General features: G+C 35.5%; 1 protein-coding gene across 1 annotated transcript in view; it reads left to right on the top strand.

Annotated features, from left to right (window-relative positions):
• LOC128984075 (transcription elongation regulator 1) overlaps positions 1–27,561 on the top strand; it is a 176,631-nt gene that overhangs the window by 47,106 nt on the left and 101,964 nt on the right. The window contains exons 7-12 of the mRNA XM_054403360.1: positions 5,459–5,742; positions 10,447–10,579; positions 17,051–17,225; positions 23,707–23,892; positions 24,620–24,849; positions 25,273–25,439. Of these exons, the coding sequence (XP_054259335.1) occupies positions 5,459–5,742; positions 10,447–10,579; positions 17,051–17,225; positions 23,707–23,892; positions 24,620–24,849; positions 25,273–25,439 (1,175 nt within the window). The remainder of the gene's footprint in view (positions 1–5,458; positions 5,743–10,446; positions 10,580–17,050; positions 17,226–23,706; positions 23,893–24,619; positions 24,850–25,272; positions 25,440–27,561) is intronic.

Raw genomic sequence — 27,561 nt, forward strand, 5'->3', positions numbered from 1 at the left:
AGCTTGTGTAGAAAATAAAATGTAAATATAAGGTTAAGTATTGTGTATATAGTTCTTGTGTTTTTGTATATAGTTAAATCAATTACATGAATAATATTTTAATTAGGGATGGTCAAGTCTCGAAATTTTGGGAAATTTTCGGGAAATTATAAATCTCGTTACACGAGACGAGATTTCTTTTTGGCTGAGATTTTTATCGAGACGAGAATAAAAAAAAAAAAAAAAAAATTAAAAACGCCTGCAGAAGTTTAATGCAATACCCGCAATACAGGAGCGTGTTGTAGTTGCGTTTCCTTTGCGAAGGCGTTCTTATTTAATTAATTCTTTAAATGTAAATATTACTTTAATTATTTTAATAATATTACTTTAATAACATTTGAGAAGTTTTGTTAAGTGTAAGCAGTGTGAGGAATGTTTTATTACTATAAAAAGTCAAAACAAGTAACTATTTTATAAAAACTAATATTGCTTTTATTTTATGATTTATTTTATTTTAGGATAAGTTGAACTCTATCCTAACTGATATCACTATGTTTCCTAATCATAGGCATTTTTAATAAGTTAAGCGTGATTAATAAAAAAAATGTTATGCTGATGTTTTTTAATAAAAGATTGTAAATATTCTTGCCTATTATCATTATTTTTGTATTTAAACAGTCATCTAACAATGTTACAAAATCAGGTAAAAATTTTGAACGTGCATTTCCCGTTGTGTATGAGAAGGGAAATCCCGTCTCGATCTCGTCTCGAAATTTTATGAGAAATAAAAAATCTCGTCTCGTCTCGTCTCGAACTAAAAATCCAATCTCGTCCATCCCTAATTTTAATTACTATTTGTATTACATACTCTTTTTCCAAGTAGATTTTTGTAAATTATAAATATGGTTACAAATGGGACTGGTCGAATATACTGAGTTAAAAGTATAATATGTTATGTTTTAATAAGCCCATGATAAAATACTATATAGTACAGTCGTAGTAAAAGTTTAATATAGTACATAAGTGCATGTCGCATTTAAGTATGAGTGAGTACTACCATTAGTTCACAATCGAGTATGATATTCAATAAGAATGGAAGTCATAACTCTAACCCATTCGACTCTGCATGTTGGGTGTCTCAAACTACTTATAAGATAGAGCAGGAATTACATTTACTAAAATTTACTACAAGGATTTTTCTAAAACAATGTTTTATTGCAATATGTAAAAATTGAAACATTGTCATTTTTGTAAATTAAACACATCGGTTTCGTAGTAAAAAAATCACGGGCAAACAAATATTCCTTTTTGTTAGCGGATGTTTGTCAATTAAAAAAAATACCCCCGCCGCAGCAAACCTGCAGACTAAGCGAATTTCCATTTGACTGATTGGATTTACACTGAAATGTCTACTTAAAAATATAACATTTATTCTTGATTTAAATAGAATTAGTTTAACAAGTACTTAGGTTTGCTGCATCAGGGAGGGTAAAACAGTTTTTTTTTAAAATGTGAATAGTTAGTAAGAAATAAAAACATTTTCCAAATTTGATCAAAATATGTTCACAAACAAGCAAACTACAACAGTTTACTTATTCTCCATAAGAATGACATGGGAATTTTAAATTTACAAATTTTTGGAATTTTCTCCGTAGCCATTAGGCGCATAATAACGCTTCAATATACTAAATTATTTGTTTTTTTAAGCTCTACAAAATGGTTTGGAAAGAAATTGCTAAATTTTATGTTTTTTGGGTCAAAAATGGGAAAAACCTATTTTTACCCCATAAAACCCCCCGTAAACCCCCGTTCCCATGGTCCGATCATGCTGGATCGCGAACTCGTTCAAATAAACGTACTTTTACATGTTTGTACCAAATTTCATCAAAATCGGATCATTTTTGCTCGAGTTATCGTGCTGACGGACACATATATATATATATATATATATATAAATATATAAATATATATATATATATGAATTTGAACGGATGGTGTTTTTGGCCTCTAGGGACCTCAAAACGAAAAAAAAATCGGTCCCGCGTCCAGGTCTTACCATGAGTACTACGGTAATAGCTTATTCCCTATATGGGAAATTCGCTAATAGGATGTCTTAAATTATCAATTCCAGTTTCTAGGATGATACATAATATGGATACCTAATATATACGTCCTAATATGATGATGATATAACGCGCAAACAAGGTTAATATACTCTGTTAAGTCTAGAATCTAATTTAAATCCTGCCCTTGCCGAGGATCTAAAATCGTAGTGTTTTAAGTTCTGGACTTAACGGATTTTACTAGATCCTTGTCTCAGCAAGAGACGAGAATCTAAGTTAAGTTCTGGACTTATAGGTCCTTGTCTCAGCAAGTCAATTTTTAAACTCCAGAGTCTAACCAGCCAAATAAACTCCGGAGTCTAATAAGTTCTGGACTTCGTTAACGCCCTATCTCAGCAAGCCATTTCTTAGACTCCAGAGTCTAAAGCCGGTTTAAGTCTAGAACTTAGCTAAATCCCGAGCTCAGCAACCGGCCCTTAGACAGACTGGGCTTAAATTTTACAAAATATAGCTACTATACCAAGAATGGTAATACAGTAGGACTGACTAACTTATTGCCACTTCAATATTTGTAGAGACTAAGATCTAGCAATTTTGTTCAAATAAAATTAATTTTCAATTTTCAATAGGTATATTATGTTTTAGTCTACCTGAGGAAACCATTAGTTAGCAACAACAAAATTTGAAGTTTTCATTTTGAAGGCATACTGACTATAAACAATTTATTTTCTTTGAATAATTACTAAGCAAAATTTGTTTCATTTTGTAAACTATTTCAGAAGCTAGGCCTCCATATGGCTTTCCACAATATTAATAGAATTGTTTTATCACATCAACATTCAGACTGGAGTCGGAGAATATGATGCTTAATTGTTAGATGGTGTAGTACATATTTTTTACTAGTAGGCCCACTTAACAGTAACACCGGTTTATTTCTTCGAAGTGCTAGATATTTAAGTTATTTTAATCACTTAACAACAGCTTTTATCAATAGATAAAAATAAATAAGGAAATTGTACGGCTTTCTCATACCTAAAACTCGCTTCTCGCGTCTATATTTACACGAATCAATGTCTTATTCTTACATTTTTTTACAAATCTAAGTTCATATTCGTGAAAATGTTTCACACAAAAACGAGGATTGTTTTAAGATGTCTAATTTGACCGAATAATAGCAGGAAGCTATTATTGCTTACGCGGCGGATCATGTACATAACACTGTATGTATTATTCAATTTTAATTGAGCTTTCATAATTATTCTTACATCCAGCCATATCACATCTATCTGGCATGCTGTAGTAACAAGTTCAATGTCATTACTAATGATTAAGGGTAGTAGAAACGCGATTATGCACGTCGAGTACGCGACTCTTCCATTCACTGTAATGGTAAGACGACCGCGCATCAAGACACGGATGCAACGTTGCCACTTTTCGCTCGCCGCGGCCTTGTATTAGAGGTGGCTGTGGTACTACGGTAGGCTAATAGCTTATTCCCTATAGGGGAAATTCGCTAAAAAGATATTCTTGTATCATACCAACATTCTTGGCAGTGACTGTCCAGTTAAGTTTTATACTACGATAATTAATTAATTATGCTATAGTACGTGTAATGCAGATGATGTGCAAACAAGCAGACGACGACGATATTGATGTAGCCAATAATAAGAATCAGAAGAATATTCATTTGACTGATTTAGTCAGTAGGCCTAGTTGGCAGTCATTGGATGGTGTTGAAATATGGGGTTAGGAAAATTATGAGCACACAATTTAGGTTTTATTAATTTATTATTAAAATGTCTTCATATAAAGCTGAAAACTGTATAATTACACATTAAAACATTAAAATTTTTAATAATAGGTTACCGGATTACCCGCTTGATATAAAAAAGGGTATTTCTTCCACCCGCCCGACCCTTCGGGTAGTGCAAAATTACCCGATTTTCGAGTCCGGGTCGGGTACCCGCAGAACTACTTAGTTTTCCTATTTAATGCCCAAAGAATACGTGTACCGAATTTCAGCCTCCTAGGAAAAAGGGATGTGGGAGAATTAGTTATGAGTGAGTCAGTGAGGGCTTTGCATTTTATATATTTAGATTTACTCTTATTCCAATTAAAATATTCCTTTGGCTAACCACTTCTATTTTTCAAAATTTTTGTTAGTAAGAGTCGAAAATTGATATGGCTTTCATATCTGCTAATACACTTGCTACATTTAATTTTTATAAGTTGAGCTTTTTACTATTAGTGTAGGGCCCTACCTCTTTGTTTTCATATTGTACTTACTTACTTGATACTTGATACTTGATCTCTTCATCGTTGACCAACAAATGTTGGATAGATTGCGTCATTAGATTGCTACACTATTTACATATATACAATTAACACGTTCGCTACTGAGCGTCGCATATATGCGACGCCGCGGTCATAGCCACAGACCGAGGTATACATTTGAATCTTACACAGACCGACTGTCACTTGGATAACAGTACACACAGACCACGGGCGAAAACCTGTAAAACAGTGTTCATTTACATTGTAATACGCTACAATCGTGTTTGTAAATAAATTATTCTTGTTTATTTGTATTTTTTATAACCTTTTGTAATGTCGCATATTTGCGACACCCGGTCTACAGCGAAAACAATAGTGAAAATTATCATAGTTTTCTTGAAATAGACTAAACGTCGCATATATGCGACAGTTTATTTTTTTGTGTTTTAAGGTGAAAGTAAGTAAAGAAATAAACAGATTATTCAAGAACAGTTTATAACTGAACAAATATAAAAGCTACATAGGATAATGCAGCATACATACTGCATACATACATACAGTGATGCAGAAAAGTAAAGACCAGTTTTTCCAACTATTATATGACGTCACCAATCATCATATCCATAGACCAAGCGACGCAGTTGTGCGTCAGACATCTCTGTAGACCACTGCAGGGAATTCAGTGCCTTCAAATAGACCACTACAAAGATATAAGCATTTTAAAAACATTAGAACCCCGACGCACATATGCGTCGGCAGTCTATTTTAATGTGACTAGCCGTCGAGTCTATGGGTGGAAACCGGCCGACGCATATGTGCGTCGCTGGTCCATGTGAATGGAAAATTTCGTACTATTGCAGTAGCGAACGTGTTAAACTGAACTGACGGACTGTAACAACTCTATTACCAATTAAAATTGATTAGTTTTCATTGGTGTTGGTAATAGCACAAAATAGCTTTTGTGAGACCTACATTGATAAGTAGTTTCATGTAAAATTGTTTAATGGACTCAAAACATACTCAAATTAACAATGAACTTGTACATCCCTAACCTAATAAAATGTAGCTAGAAGTAACAAATTGTCATTAGACCTGACAAGTGATTGTATGTACTCTGATACCGAGAATTGTGCCATTTTTAGGTATGCCTAACACAATGCAGCCTCCACCTGGTATGATGGGAGGTCCCCCTCCTGGTATGTACGGAGGTCCTCCTGGTCCATTCGGAGGTGGGCCGCCATTTGGTATGCCTCCGCCAGGGTTTCCACCAGGTGGTTTTGGAGGGTTTCCTCAAGGTCCGTGGGGGATGCCTCCCCAAGGCATGATGCCTGGAGCCCAGCAGCCAGTGATGGCCCCTCAGTCCATGGTCCCTGCCCCTGTGGCAGCTGTCTCAGCTCCGGGGCAGGTTGACGAAGCTTCCCCTCAGGTAACTAAATGCTTTATTATTATCATATATTGATACCTGCATATTCGCAGTACAAAAACTTACAAGTGGAAAGGATTATAGTAAGTTTTAACTGCAACCTGTTACCAAAACCCGGGTTAACCGAAAAAAATCATAATAATTTCAGTTCAATTGCAAAATGAGCTAGGCATTGGGAGTCGTCTGTAATTGTGCAAGTAGTTGGTCTGGTCTAGCCAACAGAATGTAACAGAGCAGACAATGACATGAATCTTCTACTAAGATAAAGAGAAAAGTTCAGAAAACAATTGTCGATTATTTTAATGAATAGATTTTGTGTGTACAGTTGTAGGTTTTAGGAAGACATCAATTAAAATATTAAATAAACTACTGACCTAGTTCTGATTAGACATAGAGCCTTTAAATTCCTACCATTGACTAACCGAAAAAAATAGGAATTCCGAAACGGCTTTGCCACCTTTATTTCATTTAGTGTAGGTTTTACTGTACTGTACCGTGGAAAACTGTCAGCGTAATTGATTGATTTAAATAAGCCAATGTAAGTTTATCATATTTTCCAAAACAAAGGTCTGATGATGCTTGTTTAATGTATTCTACCAGGGCCGTTTTTTAAGTAAGGACCTCGTGCCGTGTGTGTATGTGTGTGTAGCTTCTTAGTTTGCATGTACGCCGCAAGAGGTTCCTCGCACCTTACTAGCATCATTCGTGAACAGAAAAATGTGATTTGTAGCTCTGTAGTTGACAAGTTCCCCCACTTTGCTCTGTGTCTAGAAATCAAACATACATTGGATTTTATATATATAGATTTGAACGTTATACACTCCGAAACCGCTCGACAGATTGTAATGAAACTTTAAGGCATTATTCAAGGATGGTTTGTATGCAGTTTGATGCAGATCCGTCAAAAGGGCTCCGCCCCAGTGGCTCTGGAGTTACCCATGTTAACCTTATGAGTACTCATATTTAAATGGAATAAAGAAACTTAAAAGATCTTTCAACTAAACAATTTGATTCTGTGATGATTAATATGTAGCATTGCATTAAAAGTTTACAAAATGTACCAACTGGGGCCCATCACTATTAACTGTCTAAATTTTTAGCATTATTAGCTGTATTTATATTTAAAAGTGGAAGTTTGTTTAATAAATAATTTTTGATAGTGTGTGAATAAGGAATTTTATATTTAAGTGCGTAATTCATTAACTTATTGACTATCTCTTTTCTAAAATGTTTATAAAATGTATTTCTATGGTTTATTTCCCAAAAAATAATGTCTGGGAAACGAAAGTAGGCAGTTAATATTTTAAGTTAATACTTTTAGTGATCAGAGGAGATTGCTTCACTCTCATTTATCATCACCTTACACACATACACACACTAATCAACAGTGACGGGAATAATTACCTTAATTCCAGTCAACACTTCTATTAAATGTCTAAGCCGTTTACCTTTGGTAGGTTGTAGCTTCACAACCATTTAAATTTGTTTTCGAGGTTTATCGGAATAGTTTGAATTATACGTCAAGTTTGGTGATGAACGTAATCCTGTGAAAAGACTCAATTTGACACAATCCCTGTCTTGTGGGCACTTCGACGCTTTAGAGCCACAAAAAGAGCTCGTTTCTCCCAATCGTCAGCCGATTCCGGAATCTCAACAAAGTACACGAAGACGTAAATGCCGCAGCAGGTGCACAGACTAACAAAGGAAAAAGCAGGTGAAGAACGCAAGCAACAAGTATGAACAAACTCTTCCTGAAAGACATTCACCAAAGATTCAAAGGATGGTGAAAAATATATCAGCAATTTATTGAAAATTTCAACCAATTTGAAAGTTTCCGTAGCGAAGTTTGGTTATTCCGCCAGTTTTACAATACTCTCCATAACATTGGAATTTTTGATTCACAATTTTTTTAATTTTCTCCATTAACAATTGATATACTAAATTATTTGTTATTTAAAGCTCTTTAAAAATTTCTATACAAAAATTGGGAAATTTTGTGTTTTGAGGGTCAAATTGAGAAAACCCATTTTTTACCCCATAAAACCCCGTTCCCATGGTCCGATCATGCTGGTTCGCGAACTCATTCAAGTTTATCCCGCTTTACACATTTAAACAAAATGTCATCGAAATCTGACAAAAATTACTCAAGTTCACGGATGTGTATATATATATACTATAAAAATGTGAACAAACGATGTTTTTGGCCTCTGGAGACATTGAAATGAAAACACAGGCTACTAAAGTTGTCATGATTACCAAATAAATCAATAAATGTTGTGACATAGCAAGCGCACAGCAGACAGATGTTTCATGCATAGGCCTAAGGAGCAGACGATTGTAAGTGCAAACGGATAGCTTGACCTTGAAGCTTTGATCGACATTCCTTTGTTTTGCTTCCATTTTATTTTTGTCAAATGAACTGTGATTTTTCAAAAACAATAATGTGGGAGCCTACTGAATATTAATAATGGAGAAATGGTTGAATAAACAACGAATTTTTCAATACATCAGACTAAAAAAAACACAATTTATAAAGTTTTCTAGGTATTTTTCTTGGACAGTGAGGTTATGTTAGTGGAAGCCTGTTGTGTTGGCAGCACGGTCGGACCAACTGAGGAGTCGGACCATCGGAGTGTGATTTACTTAGTAACATTTAAAGTAGTCCTCATTGGTGTATATAATAATAAAATAAAATAAAAATATATATATATATGAATTTGAACGGATGGTGTTTTTGGCCTCTAGGGACCTAAAACAAAAAAGTTAATCGGTCCCGGGTCCAGTTCTTACCATGAGTACTACGGTAATAGCTTATTCCCTATATGGGAAATTCGCTAAAAAGTCAAAACAAATTGAAGAAATTCCATTCACATGTTTTATTTACAGCGTGGGGTGAAAACAGAGAAGTTTGCATAATACATACTTTTGGTTGAGTTTTCCACCACGGGCCAGCTCTTGTATAGATAACTAATAATATTATTATATTTATGTTATTAATAACCAAATTCAGGTAAGGAGAGGATGGTTTTAAGGTAGTATAGTATTTTTGTTGAGCCCAAATAGACCATTTATTTGATGTAGTCTTTATTTATTTAGCTTGCCTTCTGTCTTCTGGAGATGGTTTATCAATTGCAGTCGATGTTTGCAGCACTCTATCAGCTGACAATAGCACAGAAAACATACTACTATAACCCAGAATGCCAACCGCATGGTAAAAAAGCATTAAGTGTTTTGAGAGAGCTTTGCCTGTCAATTTGTAGGCGGCGCCACCAGCATTGCCATGCACTCAGCATAGCAACACTGGTGGCGCTGCCTACAAATTGACAGGCAAAGCTCTCTCAAAACACTTAATGCTTTTTACTATGCGGTTGGCATTCTGGGTTATAGTAGTATGTTTTCTGAAACGATAGTGAAGACAACTTAACCAACTAACACTGAAATAATCATCCTATAGCCTACTATTGATATTATTTCATGATAAATATGCCCTTTCAGATAGCCACAAGTGAAAAATAATAATCATGGTTAACAATTTGAATCTATAAATGTAATGAGTAAATACAAATAGTTTGTACTGACATTTCACCATCAATTCTCGTTTCTGTTTTTTTTACTGTTTTTTCTGTTTTTTTTCTGTTTTTTTTTTTTTTTTAAGAATCGACTCATCACAACTTTTTAAATTATTGAAACTACCGCTGCATGCTAGATAAGATCGTTGATATATTTTTTAATAATTGCCAGATGACTGAAGGTTATGGCCATTATGCAATGATAGAGGGTTACAATGGTTGATCCTCAGTCTACTCCTGGAGACAACTGAGAGGGTGCAGAAATGGGCTAGGGAGTGCGAAAATGGAGGTGAAAAACCTTTTCCTTTATGGTCTTCCGGCATTGAATGTCGGCATCGGATATGTTTCTTGTGGTCAATAAACCGTATAAAATTTACCTTATTTCCCATACTGCAAAAGATTCAATAATTTAAAACTTAAGACACACCAAAACATACATGTCAGCTACAAAGCTGCAAATGGTGTTTTTTTTTCGTTTCAGCTTACACGTAAGCTTTACTACGTAGCTACAGTAGAACCTCTTTAATCCGAACTAATTGGGACCGGGGGTAGTTCGGATTATTGAATAGTTCGGATTACAGTACATATTGTTGTTTTTACATAACAAAGCTAGGGAAAAGTGAAAAATGCTTTATAAATTAAAATACAGTGTTTATTTAATACAGTAGTAAATATAGGGAATAAACAGTACCAGACATTACAACTTACAAATAACTATAGTGCGTATATCAATAAATACAGTATACAATGAAGAACTACTGTACTGTGTATTAAGTACAGCAATGAGGGGTTCGGATTAGTGGACGTTCGGATTACAGGGGTTCGAATTAAAGAGGTTCTACTGGATACGCAAAAACGATCCTCACTTAAAAAACACCCCTCATAAGTTCCACTACAGTACTTATTATTCTTTCTAAAAAGTCTCCTGTATAGAAAAAATATAAAAGGTTGGGTAAAAATGTGAATCTTAATCTTTGTGTTGTTAACAATTTAAAACTTTCTCTTTAACTAAGCTGTGTAACTAAGCTCTTTAACTAAGCTATCCTTTGGGCATACAATTTATATTGAATGTCGTTTTGTTGTAAAGTTGATAAAATCATCACTTCACTTTGGTCTACGAGTTTGTTTGTACCAACAGATTGATCCAGAAATAGTAGCTAAAGCAGCCGAGTGGACAGAACATCGGGCTCCAGATGGCAAGTTTTACTACTACAACGCTAAACTGGGAGAAAGTGTTTGGCAAAAACCTCAAGCACTCAAGGATTTAGAAAGTAAGATTTTTCTTAAATATATAGGTCCAAACCGAATTTACTGGTTTATGTTCTTTGCTGTGTGTTGATCCAAGGTTAATAGTAAACCACTTAAGCTTCAGATTTTATGTATCAATCTTCAAGTATTGGAAAAAACCATAATTAATGTTGTAAATCCTACAAATGAATGGATCCATCAAAACGAACCATTTTATAATAACCAAACATGGACACATTAACATGATAAAAACATAAAATAATCGAATCCTGATGGTACATTGTCAACGCCATGAATGATGTAACTCATTTCATATAAATAGTCTTTTTTGATATTCAATGGGTTATCAATTTAAATAACAATCTAACAAAAGATCCTTGATAGATGATAACAAGACCAGGGTGTGAACTGTTCTCTTTAAAAAAATGTAACATTTCACTGGTGTTAAACACACTAACAAAAAACAAATACCCCCGCCGTAGCAAACCTGCAGACTCAGTGAATTTCCATTTACCTGATTGGATTTACACTAAAATGTCCCCTTAACCCTTAGAGTGCCAGGCGAGAAATAAAAGTAACGCTCAAAAAATGCCGATGATTTTTCCCGAAGGTCGCGCTAAAAATGCCAAGCGCGATATGGCGATTTTTAGGTTAAAATTTCGTAAAAATCGAATTTTCGATATTTCGACCAACGAAAATCGATGTATCGCATCGTATCTAGTAACTTTCGACTCAATGTTAATATATGGGTTAAAAGAATCCGAGTATCCATTGGGTTGTTATGACAACTTTTGGCTCGTTCTAAAAACGTCCGGTCGGCCGGACGTCGGCACTTTTGGATCATTTTAAAAACGTCCGGTTCCCCGGACGTTGGCACTCAACGGGTTAAAAATATCACATTTATTACCTATTTAAATAGAATAAGTTTAACGAGTACTTAGGTTTGCTGCAACAGGGAGGGTAAAAAATTGTTTTTTTGTTTTAAAATATTAATAGTTTATTAAGAAATTAATTTATTTTCCGAATTTGATCAAAATATGTTGATAAACAAGCAAACTACAACCGTTGACTTATTCTCCATAAGAATAACGTGGGAATTTTAAATTTACAATTCTTTTTTAAATTTTCTCCGTAACCATTAGGCTATTAAATATAGACTATAATAACGCTTCAATATACTATGGTTATTTGTGTAGCTTGTGAGCAAAGTGGCACTTTGCTGCACACAAGAGCAACGTTTACTCGCCTGCGGCTCGTGCGGAATGATATCGAGTGCAGCAAAGGCCTTTTGCACTCGTGTTACACATTATATTTTTCCTACAGTCACTATAAAGCATATAAATAATTAGTCTTTCTAACACTATACAGCACGTTTTTAGGTTCAGCTAGCAACACAAATAGGTGCCCTAGAGAAAGTAGTCCCCGGTCCGTATCACTCCGCGACTTAAAAATAGTTCCGTATATTTTTGTAATTTGCAGTGGTTTCCGTGCCCAAAAAAATGCTCTAACCCTAGTGCTGGCAAACGCCGGATATACGGCGCAAAACGGCCGTGGCCGAAATGGCAACGCCGGATATACGGCTCCAATGCAGGTGTTACAGTAGGCCTATATTTAATTTTTTTTTTTTAGTTTTGATCACTTTTTAGGGCTACTGTTGTAATCAATAAGTTAAATAATACAAACCAGAGTACCCTGGAATTATATATTATATAGGGTGTACGGTTTTGTACATGACCTGGGTTGGATGATTATTTGGTACTAGCGCTGGGGGTACGATCGACATAGTAATAGGGCTATCAAACAAAATACACAAAATAAGCTATATAAACTATATATTTTTGGAATCAGCACAAAATTTACCACAACTTTACAATTTACCTTATGATGATAAGTCTTACATGCACTTAGCTATACGACGGAATATAAAAATATTTTATAAAAAAATTAATAATGCCTACAATTTGGAAAAACTAAAAAAATTTTGTTTGTGGTAACCATGTAAACCACCTATATTATTGTTCTTTGTGTTATTCTGAACAAAATGATATATAACAATCCATAGTTATGTTGCTATTTCAAATTTTTTGATGGTTTAAAAATTATATTACATAATCAATAATATCCCTATGCCAGTACAGCGTTACACTAGTGCCAGCTCTAGGGTTGAAGGTACTTTCTTGTTTATTAAGATCATAGGAATGTTTTAAAAACGTTAAAAAAAGTCCAGAAAGTTCAGAAACACCGAAAAGAGAACATTTAACTATAAACACGAAATGACAGGTCTAATCGTAGTTCTAGGCTAATAGTCAATCAGCTGCTCTTAGTATTATTATCTTTAAGTGTTGCCAACCTATTTCCAAGCGTACACGGATTACGTGCATAATAGAACCATGCTTTTTTGGGTTGTTTCGTTGGAATCCTGATGTGCGCCAAAGTATAAACCGTACGACAAAGTAAAAATATCTGTACTATAAACAGAACAAGGAAGCCATCTTTGTCGGGTGACTGTAGGGAAAATTATTTGTTTTTTAAGCTCTACAAAATGGTTAGGAAAGAAATTGTAAAATTTTGAATTTTTAGGGTCAAAAATGGGAAACCCCTATTTTTACCCCATAAAACCCCCGTTCCTATAGTTCGATCATGCTGGTTCGCAAACTCGTTCAAATAAATGTAAGTTTACACGTTTTTACCAAATTTCATCAAAATCCATACAGGGTGAATAAAAAGTCAAGATACCCATCTAATATTTTATAAATTAGAACACTGTTAGGACACATATAGTCTTCTTGTACACAGACGCAGGGTATTTTACCTGTAGAACTTCACATACCCGGCTATCAGTACTGTGGACCTGGAACAAATTTAAGGAAGAGATTAGCAAGAGGTGATCCAGACATAAAAACATTGGATGCTACATGCAAAAACCACGATATAGCATACTCAATATCGAAGGATAGTAAAATATACATACAGGAATACAATTTTGGTGGTCGTGCAAACTTTGCAACAGTTCATAAATTTTTGTATGTTTAAATAATATATAAATAGCCTATTACCAGTCAATTAAGCCTAAAAGCCTATTTAAAATATACTATGTTTAAAATCTATTTCAAACACAAGCTAAAGTAAAAATAATTATATATATCTAAACCAAATTTAAAAAAGTAATTTACTCAAATTAAATTTCATATACTATTAATTGGCCTGAGTGACTAAAAAGTGAACAGTGAACTTCAAGATATAGAAGACCTGAATACATTGTTGCTGAAAAACATGTGTTAGGTAACAACTGGATTTCCTGCTTCTTCTACCATGAACTAGCCTGGTGAAAGTTTAAAAACTAGTTTGTATGATTTTTATATTATAATATTTTCTAGTAAAAAGTGAAAAGCTAAACCAATAGTCTAATTATTTCAAATAGTTTAAACAAGAAGAAATGTGGAAACTTGGAAGAAACTTTTTTTTTTTTTTTTTTTTTTTTTTAATAGAGGGCCAGGCTTACAAGTTACCATGGGATTGCATCGCAGCTAGAACAGCTTATTGTGCACCCTCGTTCACAGATCCTCATTCTCCGTCAAATCCCAGGTCTTTGGTGAACCGTGAGAGCCTTTTGACTATGGTGACCTGTTTTTCCCTTTGATCTCCCATCAATAGGCCAAGGGATCTCATACGCAGACCTTGTAGGGCTGGGCACATAAATATACCTTCACAGCTTTCACAAGGTCTCTGGCTGGAGCAAGCCGTAGCGAGATTTCCCCGAAAGGACTCAGCTCCTGAACTTGCTTGACCAGCCAATCCTTTGTGGCTGCGTCAGCACAACCTCCACCTTTCTTCCTGGAGGCTTCATTAGAGTCAGCTTTGGGGGTACCACCCTTGCCCTGCTTTTTCCCAGCATCCTAGTTCCCGGAGGAACTGGCTTTGCAGGCAGCAGAGTTAGGGTGCTTGGCAGCCCACACCAGCCTCCTCTCACTTCTGGATAGCACCTTTTCGCCTTTGGCTAAAGCATCCGCTATCCTCCGTCTTTGCAACTCACCCCTGGAAAGTCGTTTTTCGTACAAGGGATCTCATACGCAGACCTTGTAGGGCTGGGCACATAAATATACCTTCACAGCTTTCACAAGGTCTCTGGCTGGGGCAAGCCGAAGCGAGATTTTCCTGAAAGGACTCAGCTCCTGAACTTGCTTGACCAGCCAATCCTTTGTGGCTGCGTCAGCACAGCCTCCACCTTTCTTCCGGGAGGCTTCATTAGAGTCAGCTTTGGGGGTACCACCCTTGCTCTGCTTTTTCCCAGCATCCTAGTTCCCGGAGGAACTGGCTTTGCAGGCAGCAGAGTTAGGGTGCTTGGCAGCCCACACCAGCCTCCTCTCACTTCTGGATAGCACCTTTTTGCCTTTGGCTTAAGCATCCGCTATCCTCCTTTGCAACTCGCCCCTGGAAAGTCGTTTATCGTTCCTTTCCGGTTTCTGCGAGCTTGTCGTCATCGTCAGATTTCAGTAGACCTTCCTCCTCCATTTGGGTCAGATTGTCTACATTGTTCTCACGAATACCGGGTATTTAAGTCCACCTCCCCAGTGACCCGATTAGAGAGGTAAGGGGTGCGTACGACTGGGTTACCCCTGGTTCCCAGAAGGCTCCGTTAAGACACTGAATATTAGGCCCCCAGTGCCACAAGACTCTTGGCACGGATCGCATTACACCTTAGTCTAGGGCCCCCCTCACTTGGTTCTGTAGGTGGACCAACACCCAGTGGCAGAAGGTAGCTCTCCGCAGCTAACAAGTGAGAGTTGGGGTTTAGGTTGTGGCCAATCTGCCGAACCAACCCCGCATGCGAGGTTTGGCCGGAACGGCGCGAAATTTTCTCCCACTCACTAAACCCCCATACCTTCCAAGAAGAAACTTGGTAATCTCCATCTTATTATTACAGACTATCCTATGTAGGTGTTGGACAATTTGAGAACATTAGCCTATTTCTGAGGTGGATCGAGTAGCCTCATAGCTGTTAAAATTTATATTCTTGATTCAAGTAAAGACTTTTGTTTTAAAACAATCTTATCCAAATTCGATATAAAATTATTTAGTTAAAAAAAATCAAAGGCTAACTTTATTATCATAAAAAAAAGTTTCAAATTAAAAGATTAGCAAGGAAATTGGTAATTAAAGAGAGTTCCAAACACTAACCCTAAACCCTGAGGTTGCAACTTATCACAATGTTTCCCCCAAATATGAGGAATTTTGGGCTAAACTGGAGGTTATTCTATATATAAGATATATTAACCTTTAAACATGACCAATTTAATTTTAAACAGTATGATTTAAATTGACATTCCGTTAATAAAAGTTTTTTTAACCCACCCTTATGATATTGTGTATCTGGATCCGGATCCGAAGATCCAGTTCCGAATTTTTTAAGATCTGAATCTGGATTCGGTACCAGACATTTTCTTGGATCCGCCCATCACTAATATATTTATAGATGAATTAGAACGGATGGTGTTTTTGGCCTCTAGGGACCACAAAACAAAAAAGTAAATCGGTCCCGGGTCCAGGTCTTACCATGAGTACTACAGTAATAGCTTATTCCCCATATGGGAAAAAATACCCCCACCGCAGCAAACCTGCAGACTTAGCGAATTTCCATTTGCCTGATTGGATTTACACAAAAGTTTAACGAGTAGGCCTACTTAGGTTTGCTGTAACAGGGAGGGTAAAAAGTGATTTTTTTTGTAAAATTTTAATAGTTTAGTAAGAAATGAATGTATTTTCCAAAATATTTTCATAAACAAGCAAACTACAACAGTTGACTTATTCTCCATAAGAGTAACATAGGAATTTTAAATTTAAAATTTTTTGGAATTTTCTCCGTAACTAATAGGCGCATAATAACGCTTCAACATACTAAATTGTTTATCTTTTTAAGCTCTACAAAATGGTTTAGAAAGAAATTGTTAAATTTTGTGTTTTTAGGGTCAAAAATGGGAAAAACCTATTTTTACCCTATAAAACCCCCCATTCCCATAGTCCGATCATGTTGGTTCGCGAACTCTTTCGAATAAATGTAGGTTTACATGTTTGTACCGAATTTCATCAAAATCGGATCATTTTTTCTCGAGTTATCATGCTAACGGACACATATATATATAAATATATAAATATATATATATGAATTTGAACGGATGGTGTTTTTGGCCTCTAGGGACCTCAAAACGAAAAAGTAAATCGGTCCCGGGTGCAGGTCTTACTATCAGTACTACGGTAATAGCTTATTTCCTATATGAGAAATTCGCTAAAAAGAAATTTTTGTAATAAATAATTGTAATAAAATACAGTAGGCCTACTTTTTGGACATAAGAAAACCAACCAAACATTTCTAAAATCATAAAATGATGCAGTAATTATTTATAAGTAGGAATAAATTAGTATTTCATGCATGAATGTAAAGGGAATTGTCGAAATAGCTGATTTTAGGACCCATAAACTAATACAACGTGTTATAGCTGCCAAGTTGGCCGCAGCGCAGGGTGTGTCCACAGTACCATCGTCTGGTGTTATCTCAGCAGCTGCTACCACCAAGACTGCCACAGCCAAGACTGCTGCAGATGATGATGGCTCCTCTAGTGATGGGGACAAGTCACCCCAACCTCATGCTGTCAATGGTTCCATTAAAGAGAGGTAGGCTACATACAGTACAGATACTGGTATCTGTTATTTAAACATGACTATAAATACCCCCGCCGCAGCAAACCTGCAGACTAAGCAAATTTCCATTTGCCTGATTTGATTTTCAATTAAATCTATTCAAATAACATTAGGTTTAACGAGTACCTAAGTTTGCTGCCTACAGGGAGGGTAATAAAGTGTGTTTTTTAGTAAAATAATAATAGCTTAGTATAAAATAAATAGATTTGCCAAGTTTGATCCAAATGATTCCATAAACAAGCAAACTAAAACAGTTTACTTATTCTCCATAAGAATAACATGGACATTTTTTAATTTACAATTTTCTACATAACCAATAACCATACAAAAACACTTCAATAGACTAAATTATTTGTTTTTTTTAAGATCTTCAAAATAGTCTAGAGAAATTTTAGGAAATTTTATGTTTTTGGGGTCAAAAACGAGAAAAAACAATTTTTACCCCATAAAACCCCGTTCCCATGGACGATCATGCTGGTTCGCGAACTCGTTCGAATAAACGTAGGTTTACACGTTTATAAAAAAATTTCATCGAAATTGGATCTTTTTTGCTCGAGTTATCGTGCTAACTAAGATATTAGTGATGGTCGGATCCGGATATCGGACTACCGGATCCGCCGGATCTGAGCTAGAACCGGCACCCAATCGGATCCAAAAAAATTCTGGATCTTGGGCTGGATCTGGTTTTGATAGATCCGATTTTTTCAAATTTTTTCCCGATTTTTTCCTAACACAAAGCTGGCTGTATCCATGTAAGAGACCGATTTCCCCCTGATTTGTTTACTAACACAAAGGAGTCTGTATCACTGTACAACCCCGATTTTTTTACTAACACGAAAGAGTCTGTATCACTGTACAACCCCGATTTGTTTACTAACACAAAGGAGTCTGTATCACTGTACAACCCCGATTTGTTTACTAACACAAAGGAGTCTGTATCACTGTACAACCCCGATTTTTTTACTAACACGAAGGAGTCTGTATCACTGTACAACCCCAATTTGTTTACTAACACAAAGCTGTCTGTATCACTGTACAACCCCGATTTTTTTCGTAACACAAAGCTGTCTGTATCCATGTTAGAGACCGATTTCCCGCCCGATGCTTCGTGATAAAAAAATCTCGAAGTCTTGGGTCTTGTCCATCACTATAAAATACCCTGTGTCTGTGTACAAGAAGATTATCTCTGTATATACAGACTGAATAAAAAGTCAAGACTCCCCCATCTAATATTTTTCAAAGTTAGAACACAGTATAGACTTCTTGTACACAGACACGGGGTATTTTACTTGTAGAACTTCACATACCCTGCTATCAGTACTGTGGACCTGGAACGAATATAAGGAAGAGATGAACAAGAGGTGATCCAGGCATGAATAAATTGGATGCTGCATGCAAAAACCACGATATATCATACTCAAGATCGAACTATAGTAAAATATACACAGATACCCTTTTGGTGGTCGTGCAAACTTAGTGAATTTTATGGTTTTTTAAATTGTTAGTGTCCCCAAAAAATGAGGGATTATGGGCTCAACTGGAGATTACTCTATATATAAGATATACTAACCTTTAAACATTACCAATTTAATTTTAAACAGTATGATTTAAATTGGAAGGAATTCTGTTAATTACATTTTTTTTTTACCCGCCCTTATGACAGTGTGTATCTGGATCGAAGATCCGGATACAAATTTTTCAAGATCCGGATCGGGTAGCGACATTTTCTTGGATCCGCCCATCACTATAAGATATACTAGATTACTAAGATATACTAAGATATTCTGTAAATAATCAAAAATAGTACGAATAACGAACTGTTAACTGCAGTTTTAATCATTATCATAAAATGAAATATAAAAATTAAAATAATTTATTGTTTGTTTAATGTGTTTTATTTTACCATAATCTGGCAATTGAACACTAATTTAATAAACATTTCAACCAATTCGAAAGTTTCCGTAGCGAAGCACGGGTTTTCCGCTAGTATATACATATTTTTATTCCTAAACAACATGGTATATTAGGTGAGGTCAATACTTCAGTATGATAATTTTTTTTGGGCATCACTCACCTTATTGAAATCACAAGAACGCAGTCCTTGTCATATCACAATCATACACAGTTCATTGCACATAAAAATATACAAAAATAAAAATAAATTTAAAATTTCAGACCAAAGTTTTCAACACCGACGTTTTGCCGCACCAAAATCAAAGTGCAGCGTATTCAAACGTTTATACAGAACACAAACTAACTAGAAAACAAAACTTTATACACAAATAACTTTGTTTCAAAACAAACAGCGCAAAGGTAAAACGTAACGTAATCTCAAAGCGTCACTGCGCACAAAGAAACAAAGAATTGACATGTAAACAGCTGACTGCTAGCGACAGTTAAAGAGCGAAATGAACCGGCGATCGATAATTTGAAGCTTTTGGAACATACTGACGCATTAACCAGCCAATGCATCCATGGCAACAATGCGTACTATACGAAATACGAATAGTCGCTGTGAGCGACGCTCGCACTTTAAGGTAAAACACATCGTCACTGGCTTTAGATTTTCAAAATATATCTTTTTAAGGGCGTTGGCTGCCCTCAAAGTTCCTTCCATAAGGATAACATTGTGATTGATTTGAATGCTATTACATTCTGAAACAGGTGTCAATACATTTGTTTTCCCATCAAAAATAAATCCCAGCTGTTTTGTTTGGTTTTGACATGTAAACAGTTTGCATGTTTTTAAAAATAGTTAGAAAGCGGGCAAAGGAATGTTGCCGATAATATAGGACATGGCGGAAAAAAGTCTTATTTTGTTGGTTTGGATATTTTGCTTTAAAAATAAAAAATTAAGTAGCCTTTTTTTAAAATTAACGGTTTTTGAGTTAATTAAGGAAACAAAATTTTAAATGGCCGCCATTTTGTTTTATCAATTTGAAATATCGTCATAATGTTTTGGTAGCTTTGTCTAGGTGTCATAAATGTTTGTGCAAAGTTTCCATTTTATACGTTTAACCATTCTTTAGAAAACAATTAATAAATGAAAAAAACTAAATGCCGGCTGTGTGAGTAACTAAGGACTTCCGGACAATTTAAATATGATATTTAGGTATGTTTCTTACCTAGGGGCAATGCCCTATAATATTGGTAGAGAGTTCCGGGACACCCTGTATATAGATATATATATATAAATTTTGAACGAATAGTGTTTTTGGCCTCTGGGGACATCAAAATGAAAAAGTGAAATTTCCTTCGTACTGTCTGGAAAGCAGCCGTTTTTAGTTCTCTAAATCGTTAGCAAAATCATAGTTTCTGGTGACTTCAAATAGGGAACAGAAAAAAGATATGGTAAATTTTTTGGTTCGCCAACTTGAAAATTTTATCAGTGCATTATGAAAACGCTACTAATCATACAATGTGTAAAGTTGTGTTTGTAAACAACAGAAATGTAAACGTTGATGGTGACTTTGTATAACCTCAAGGTCTAATGTTGTAACAATTAGAAGGCTATTTCCACAGTATGATGAAAATACAGTCCAACCTCAGTATAACGAATCTGAAGGGACCGAACTGAATATTCGTTATATCAAGGATTTCGTTAAAAAGAGGTTCATTATATAGAGGTTAGGTTTGCAGAAATTTCGCTAAGTCGAGGTTCAGAACCAGCGTCGGTCAACATAGGTCGGGATTTGACCTCATTAAAACACAATTAAAGTAGCATAGGCTACAATACTTTACAGTACAGTGTTCACATTGTACAGTAGAACCTAAATTATCCGGCATAATAAAGGGGAGGGATCTTGAATATTGCGCAATCATGAAAATGGCATTGACCTTGGTACAGGTTAATAACTGTAAGTTTAAAATCACAGCTTGTTCTAACCCTCCTAAACCCTAGCCAAACACTGAATTGCGTAGTCTTAAACCATGTAAAGAACAAAAACAGTAGAAAGTTTTGTAAGATACTGCTCGTGATAGGCCGGTAGGCTACTTACAGTACAGTACTGATTTATCACATCAGAGGAATGTCAATAATAATCATTATCTATAGCATTGGTGTTGCTAGTTGAAACAAATCGTATTGAAAACAATAAATTATTAGATAAGTCATAAAAGTGTATAATCATAGGCATTAAAGATAATAAAAACACTCGTAAAAGGAATGTTAAAATAACGATGTTGCTATTCTTTCTCTTTGCTCTTTTTTTTATATCCTTTCTTAGGTTTCTCTTTATCCAAAAATTGTACAATTCACCATGGTTACTTATCGCCCAATCACAGCTTACTACAGGGTGTATACCAACCGGGAAAACCGGGAGAACCGGGAAATAACCTTGAATTTGAAGGGACCTAAAAAAGCCGGGATTTTTGGACCGATTCCGGGATTTTTATTTTAGCCCCGGTAGAAGATTGTAGTCGTAAAATGCGTCTTGCCGCTATTGCGGGCGACGACGATGACGTTTTCGTGACCGCGGGAGACAACGATGATGTTTCAGTGATCGCAGGATACAACAATGACATCTACACGTCCGCCGGAAATTTTCATGATTTGCCGCGATTGCGGACGACAACGATGACGTTTCCGTGACCGCGGGAGACGACGATGATGTTAACATGGCTGCGGTAAATATTCATGATTTTACCGCGATCGCGTACTTCGACGATTACGTTTCCCTAACCACTGGAGTCAATGATGATGTCTACACGGCCGTGGAAGATTTTCATGATTTGCCGTGACTGCGAAAGATGACGATGATAATTTCTACACGGCCGCGTAAAATGCTCATGATTTTGCCGCGATAGCGGCCGACGACGATGACGTTTCCGTGACCGCGGGAGACGACGATGACGTTTCCGTTACCGCAGGAGACGACGATGACGTTTCCGTGACCTCGGGAGACGACGATGACGTTTACGTGACCGCGGTATCAACGATGATGTATACACTGCCGCGGGAAATATTCATGATTTTGCCGAGATTGCGGACGACGGCGATGACGTTTCCATAACTGCGAGAGGCAATGATGATGTCCACACGGCCGCGGATGATTTTCATGATTTGCCGTGACCGCAAAAGACGAAGATGATGATTTCTACACGGCCGCGTGATATGCTCATGATTTTGCCGTGATTGCGGCTGACGACGATGACGTTTCCGTGACCGCGGGAAACGACGATGACGTTTCCGTGACCGCGAGATTAACCATGATGTTTACACTGCCACGGGAAATATTCATTATTTTGCCGAGATCGTGGACAACGACGATGACGTTTCAAATTTGATGTTTCAGATTTGACCGCAAATTTGATGTAAGTTTATATTGTATACTTAAGCTGCAAGTCTTAAATTTATTATAGTTTAAGTGGAACCAAACAAATACGCGGGAACCTGGAAAAACTTAAAAAAACCATGGAAAAACCTGGAATTTCACTTTAATAAAATAGTATACACCCTGTACTAAACATTACGTCGTCATCAGTCCTCAGTGAATGAAATCAGTTCTCAGTTGCAACATAGCACGCGCAGCGACAGCAGACAGAGATGTGATAAAACGGAGCAGACGAATGTTAGCGCAAGCGATGACGTCACCTTTCCATTTCATTTGATAAAGAAACAGATTTTTCAAAAATTAAGGGGTGGGGGATTTGTTATATCGAGGAAAAGACAATTTGTTATGCAGAGGTTAAATTCGCAATGTAGAGGTTCTGACAATAAAGAATTTGTTATATTGAGGTGTCTTATTTTAGCCGAAATCACGAAAGGTTTGTTAAATCAAGGTCGTTGTTATGGTTTGTTCGTTATGTAGAGGTAAAATATACATTGTGTCTTATGGAGAGTTCTAGGGGATTAAAAAAAATTCGTTATATCAAGGAATTTGTTATATCAAGGTTCCTTATATCAAGGTTAGACTGTATTCATCACACGGAGCAAAAGTGTCTTTTTGGTACTTTACTTAACCATATTTCCAAGCAAGGCGCGATTGGGTACCAAAAAGAGCCTAATTTTGCTCCTAGTAATGAAAACTACTATTTTTTAAATGATCTATACAGACTGCGGCAAAATACATTGGCGATTTGGAATATCTAATAGGTAGTTCCAGGGTCAAGCATGAACAAATACATTTGAGTAACCACATTTATTCAAAATCATATTAGGTTTGAATTATTAAAATAGTAATTTTTTATCAACGGTCCTCTTCATAAGGAGCCACCACTTAAGTATAATTGTGCTGTGTCCTTAGATTACTCAGATCATAAAAACAGTGCTTTCTTTTGGCTTAGTAATGGTAATTTTCAATAGACAAATATCAGGTAAGTTAATTGTTGCACAACTTTAACAACAACTTTTAATTAAACATTTTTTTTCTTTAAAAATCCGTTTACTTAAGAATTTACTGTATCTCTTTATTATTACTATGCTATTTCAATTTTAAATATTATTAACTTTCAGTGATGAAGAGGTAGAGAAAAAGAAATTGGAACTAGCAGAGAAAAACAAAAAGGAGGCAGATATCAGTGCTCAAGAAGAACAGGTGAAAAAGAAAAAAGACGATGAAGAAGAGAAAGCAAAGGAAATGCAAAAAGCACAAGATAAATCTAAGCCTGTTTCTAGTACTCCTGTGCCAGGGACTCCTTGGTGAGTAGCCTCTCACGCTTGTTCCTCTAAACATTTTCTTTTCTCCTCAAGGACTCTTTTTTAGGTCTAGATACTGTACAAAACTTGGTTTTTTTTTTGTGACAGATGTTGAATTTTGTCAATATTTTTTTTATTTTTACTTCAGTTGTTTTTGGTTTTTTAGAAACTAGGTAAGTAATTTCCCCCTCAAGATTTATTGACCATAATAACCAATGCTATGGTCCTTTGTAAATAGTCACCACAGTAGGATCCCTCAAAAAGATCCCCTAGGATCCCTCATGACTCGGGTAAGTAGTAAGACCATGAATTTCCCCCCAAAACTTGGCTTAATCAAAAACCTTGTGCTAGCACACTTCTACTATTTGAGTAACATGTGAAATTTGAGTAGGTACTCAAAACTTAACTATTCGTATATTTATAAAGGAAACGCAAGTGAATCCTGCTAGCACTTTTGTTGCTGTAAGATGTAATAATGAACGCCCATAAATTGTTGGTTGCTGTCGATTACTCCAAGGAGGCGGTCGTCAAGAGATCAGATATAATGGGTTTGCTTAAATCTGTTTCATTTGTTGTCTGGACAGAGAAGGAATACACTTTACAATATTTTGTATCTTTTTAAAACTTGTTGGTCCAATATTGAATAGCATGGCCACTGTACACAGCTGGTTTGTAATTAATACTTGCCTGATGGTTGGTAAGCCCTACTCATTATGTACACTTGATGTAGGTGCGTGGTGTGGACGGGTGATGGCAGAGTGTTCTTCTACAATCCGTCATCTCGCACTTCGGTGTGGGAGAGGCCGGAGGAGCTGGTGGGACGTGTGGATGTAGACAAGATGGTAGCTAGTCCCCCAGACTCTGCTCAGGCCCCCGATACACCAGCAGCGACCAAGCGGGAAAACTCTAGCGACACAGAGGCCTCAGCCGCCAAGAAACAGAAAATGGACAACACTAAGGGTGAGTACCCTGTCGTTTTGTTTTAAAGTAGCGTGATCGCTTTTAAAGGAAAGTGTTCCAATCCCAGAAACTCTTCAATTTTTTTTGGATATGCTTTTGTGGATCATACCAGTCCTTCCCTAAAATTCTAAAATGCTAACCACTCTACTAGCAAGCAACACACTCCAACCTCACAAAATATATTTGTTATCTGATTACTGATACCTTAAATACCTCCTATAAAATAAACACAAACCCAGATAAAAATTTAGGAATGTATTAAGAATTTTGCAAGAATAAGAATTTATTTTTCCTTTGATAAACAATTTTTGTAACCAGAAGCCTGGATTTTTTTGTATAGTATATTATTAATTATTAGTATTATGAGTTTAATCATGTGTGTATCTAGCTCCAAAAAAATAATGGTCTTTTATGTTGATGCAGTGGACTTAAACATATCAGCCTCTACTGAGCCAAAGGAAGAAAAGAAACAGATAGACATTGGTAAAGAGGCAGCCATGGAGGCTGAGGTGAGGGCAGCACGTGAGCGAGCCATCGTGCCTCTGGAGATCCGTATCAAGTCTTTCCGTGAGATGTTGGCTGAGAAAGAGGTGCATACCAGTTTTACATCAATCAATATTCTTCAATTTTCTTTCATTTACTCACTGAATTCATAATACCCCCAACGCAGCAAACCTGCCGACCAAGCAAATTTCCATTTGCCTGAATTGATTTTCAATTAAATCTATTTAAATAACATTAAGTTTAACGAGTACCTAGGTTTGCTGCTTCAAGGAACTAATAAAGTGTGTTTTTTTTTGTAAAATATTAATAGGTTAGTATAAAATAAATAAATTTGCCAAGTATCAAATATAAAAGTGCAAAGTATCAAAATATATCTATAAACAAGCAAACTACATTGTTATACAATATTCTCAATAAGAATAACATGGGAATTTCAAATTTAAAACTTTTTGAATTTTCTCCGTTATCAATTGATACTAAATTATTTGTTTTTAAGCTTTTTAAAAAGGTCTTTAGAGAAAATGGTAAATTTTGTGTTTTGAGGGTCAAAAATTAGAAAAACTAATTTTTACTCCATAAAACCCCGTTCTCATCTTCCAAACATGCTGGTTCGCAAACTCATTTAAGTTTATCCTGCCTTACACCTTTAAACCAAATTTCATCAAAATCGGACAAAATTACTCAAGTTATCGCGTCCACAGACACACACATATATAAATATATATACACAAATATATAAAAAATTGAGCGAATGGTGTTTTTGACCTCTGGGGACATAAAAATTAAAAAGTAAATCGGTCCCGGGCCTAGGTCTTACCGTGCCACCTAAGGTAATAGCTACTTCCCTATAGAGAAATTCGCTATAAACTAAAATAAAACTTGAACTCACTCCTTTTTTCATATGAATATGAAATACACATTGGCTTACCTATTAGGAAATAAAACTGATATAAAGCCATACGTAAGCACCAATAAATATAATGAAAAATATAAATAAATTTAATGTAACCTTAATCTCAAACTAAGCTAATTAGAAAAAAACTATGCTAATGTATAAGAAATATTGAAATAAAAAAAAATATTTGTTGATTTATTTATTCAAAAAATAACTTAAAAAATAAACGTAAATAACTTAATTGTATCAATAGAAAACACTTTGGATTGTATGAAAAATTGGTTTACAGATAATGGTTTAAAGCTGAATATTGACAAAACTCATATAATTAAATTTTCTTTAAAAAACAATGTAATTCATGATAAAATTCCAAATTTAGTAGTATCTCATAGATTTTTGGGTGTATTGCTTGATACTCATATTAATTGGAAGAATCACATAGATAAGATGAAAGGCAAACTAAGATCTATTTCTTTTGCTTTCTTTCACCTGATAAACTGTGTACCCCAGGATACATGTATCACAGTTTACTATGGATACGTTGAATCCATCTTGAGGTATCATTCTGTGGGGAGTGTCAACAGAAGTCAAATCCCTACTAATTTTACAGAAAAAAATTATTAGAATATTAGGGGTGTGCGAAGCAGCAAAAAATTTTCGATTCGAAGCAACGATTCGATTCAAAAGATTTTCGATTCGATTCGATGCAACTCGATTCGAAGCAATACGGTATTTTTCTATTCATAATTGTCAATTGAGTGGATTAACAATAATTAAAATTCATTACATTTGTGTAATACAAATTTTTGTTGATGTGGTATTAGGCCTATTCATACTTACATATGAATTTTAGGTGAAAAAATATTTATTTTCAATCATATGTATTAGAATAACTGCTGGAAATACCAGTGAGCTGCTTTACTTGCCTATTTCATAATTTTTACTTGGAATTGGCTCAACTGCAAGAAAGAAGAAAATATTTTTTTTTATCAAGACATTCATTCTCATTTTAATAACTGTTTAAATAACTAAATAGGTACCGGTAGCTAAATTACAACAAATTTGAATGGAACTTAATATAAAAAGACCATTAAGAAATAAATTTACATATCACAAGTTTAGGGCCTGTGGACCGGCTTCAGGACTGCAAGCAAGAAGAAAATAAAAATAATATGTTTCCACCATGCAACATGTATCATTCATTCCCTGCCTCCTAACCTCCTTAGTATAATAACCTCACACTTACATTATTTGTTACATCATCATAAATAAAGAATTATTATTGGCATCAGTAGGCCTACAGCTTTACATAG

This window comes from Macrosteles quadrilineatus, unplaced genomic scaffold, assembly GCF_028750875.1.
Source record: "Macrosteles quadrilineatus isolate MER2022 unplaced genomic scaffold, UCM_ALF_1.0 Scaffold_1__1_contigs__length_201487025, whole genome shotgun sequence".
Classification (NCBI taxonomy): Eukaryota; Metazoa; Arthropoda; class Insecta; order Hemiptera; family Cicadellidae; genus Macrosteles; species Macrosteles quadrilineatus.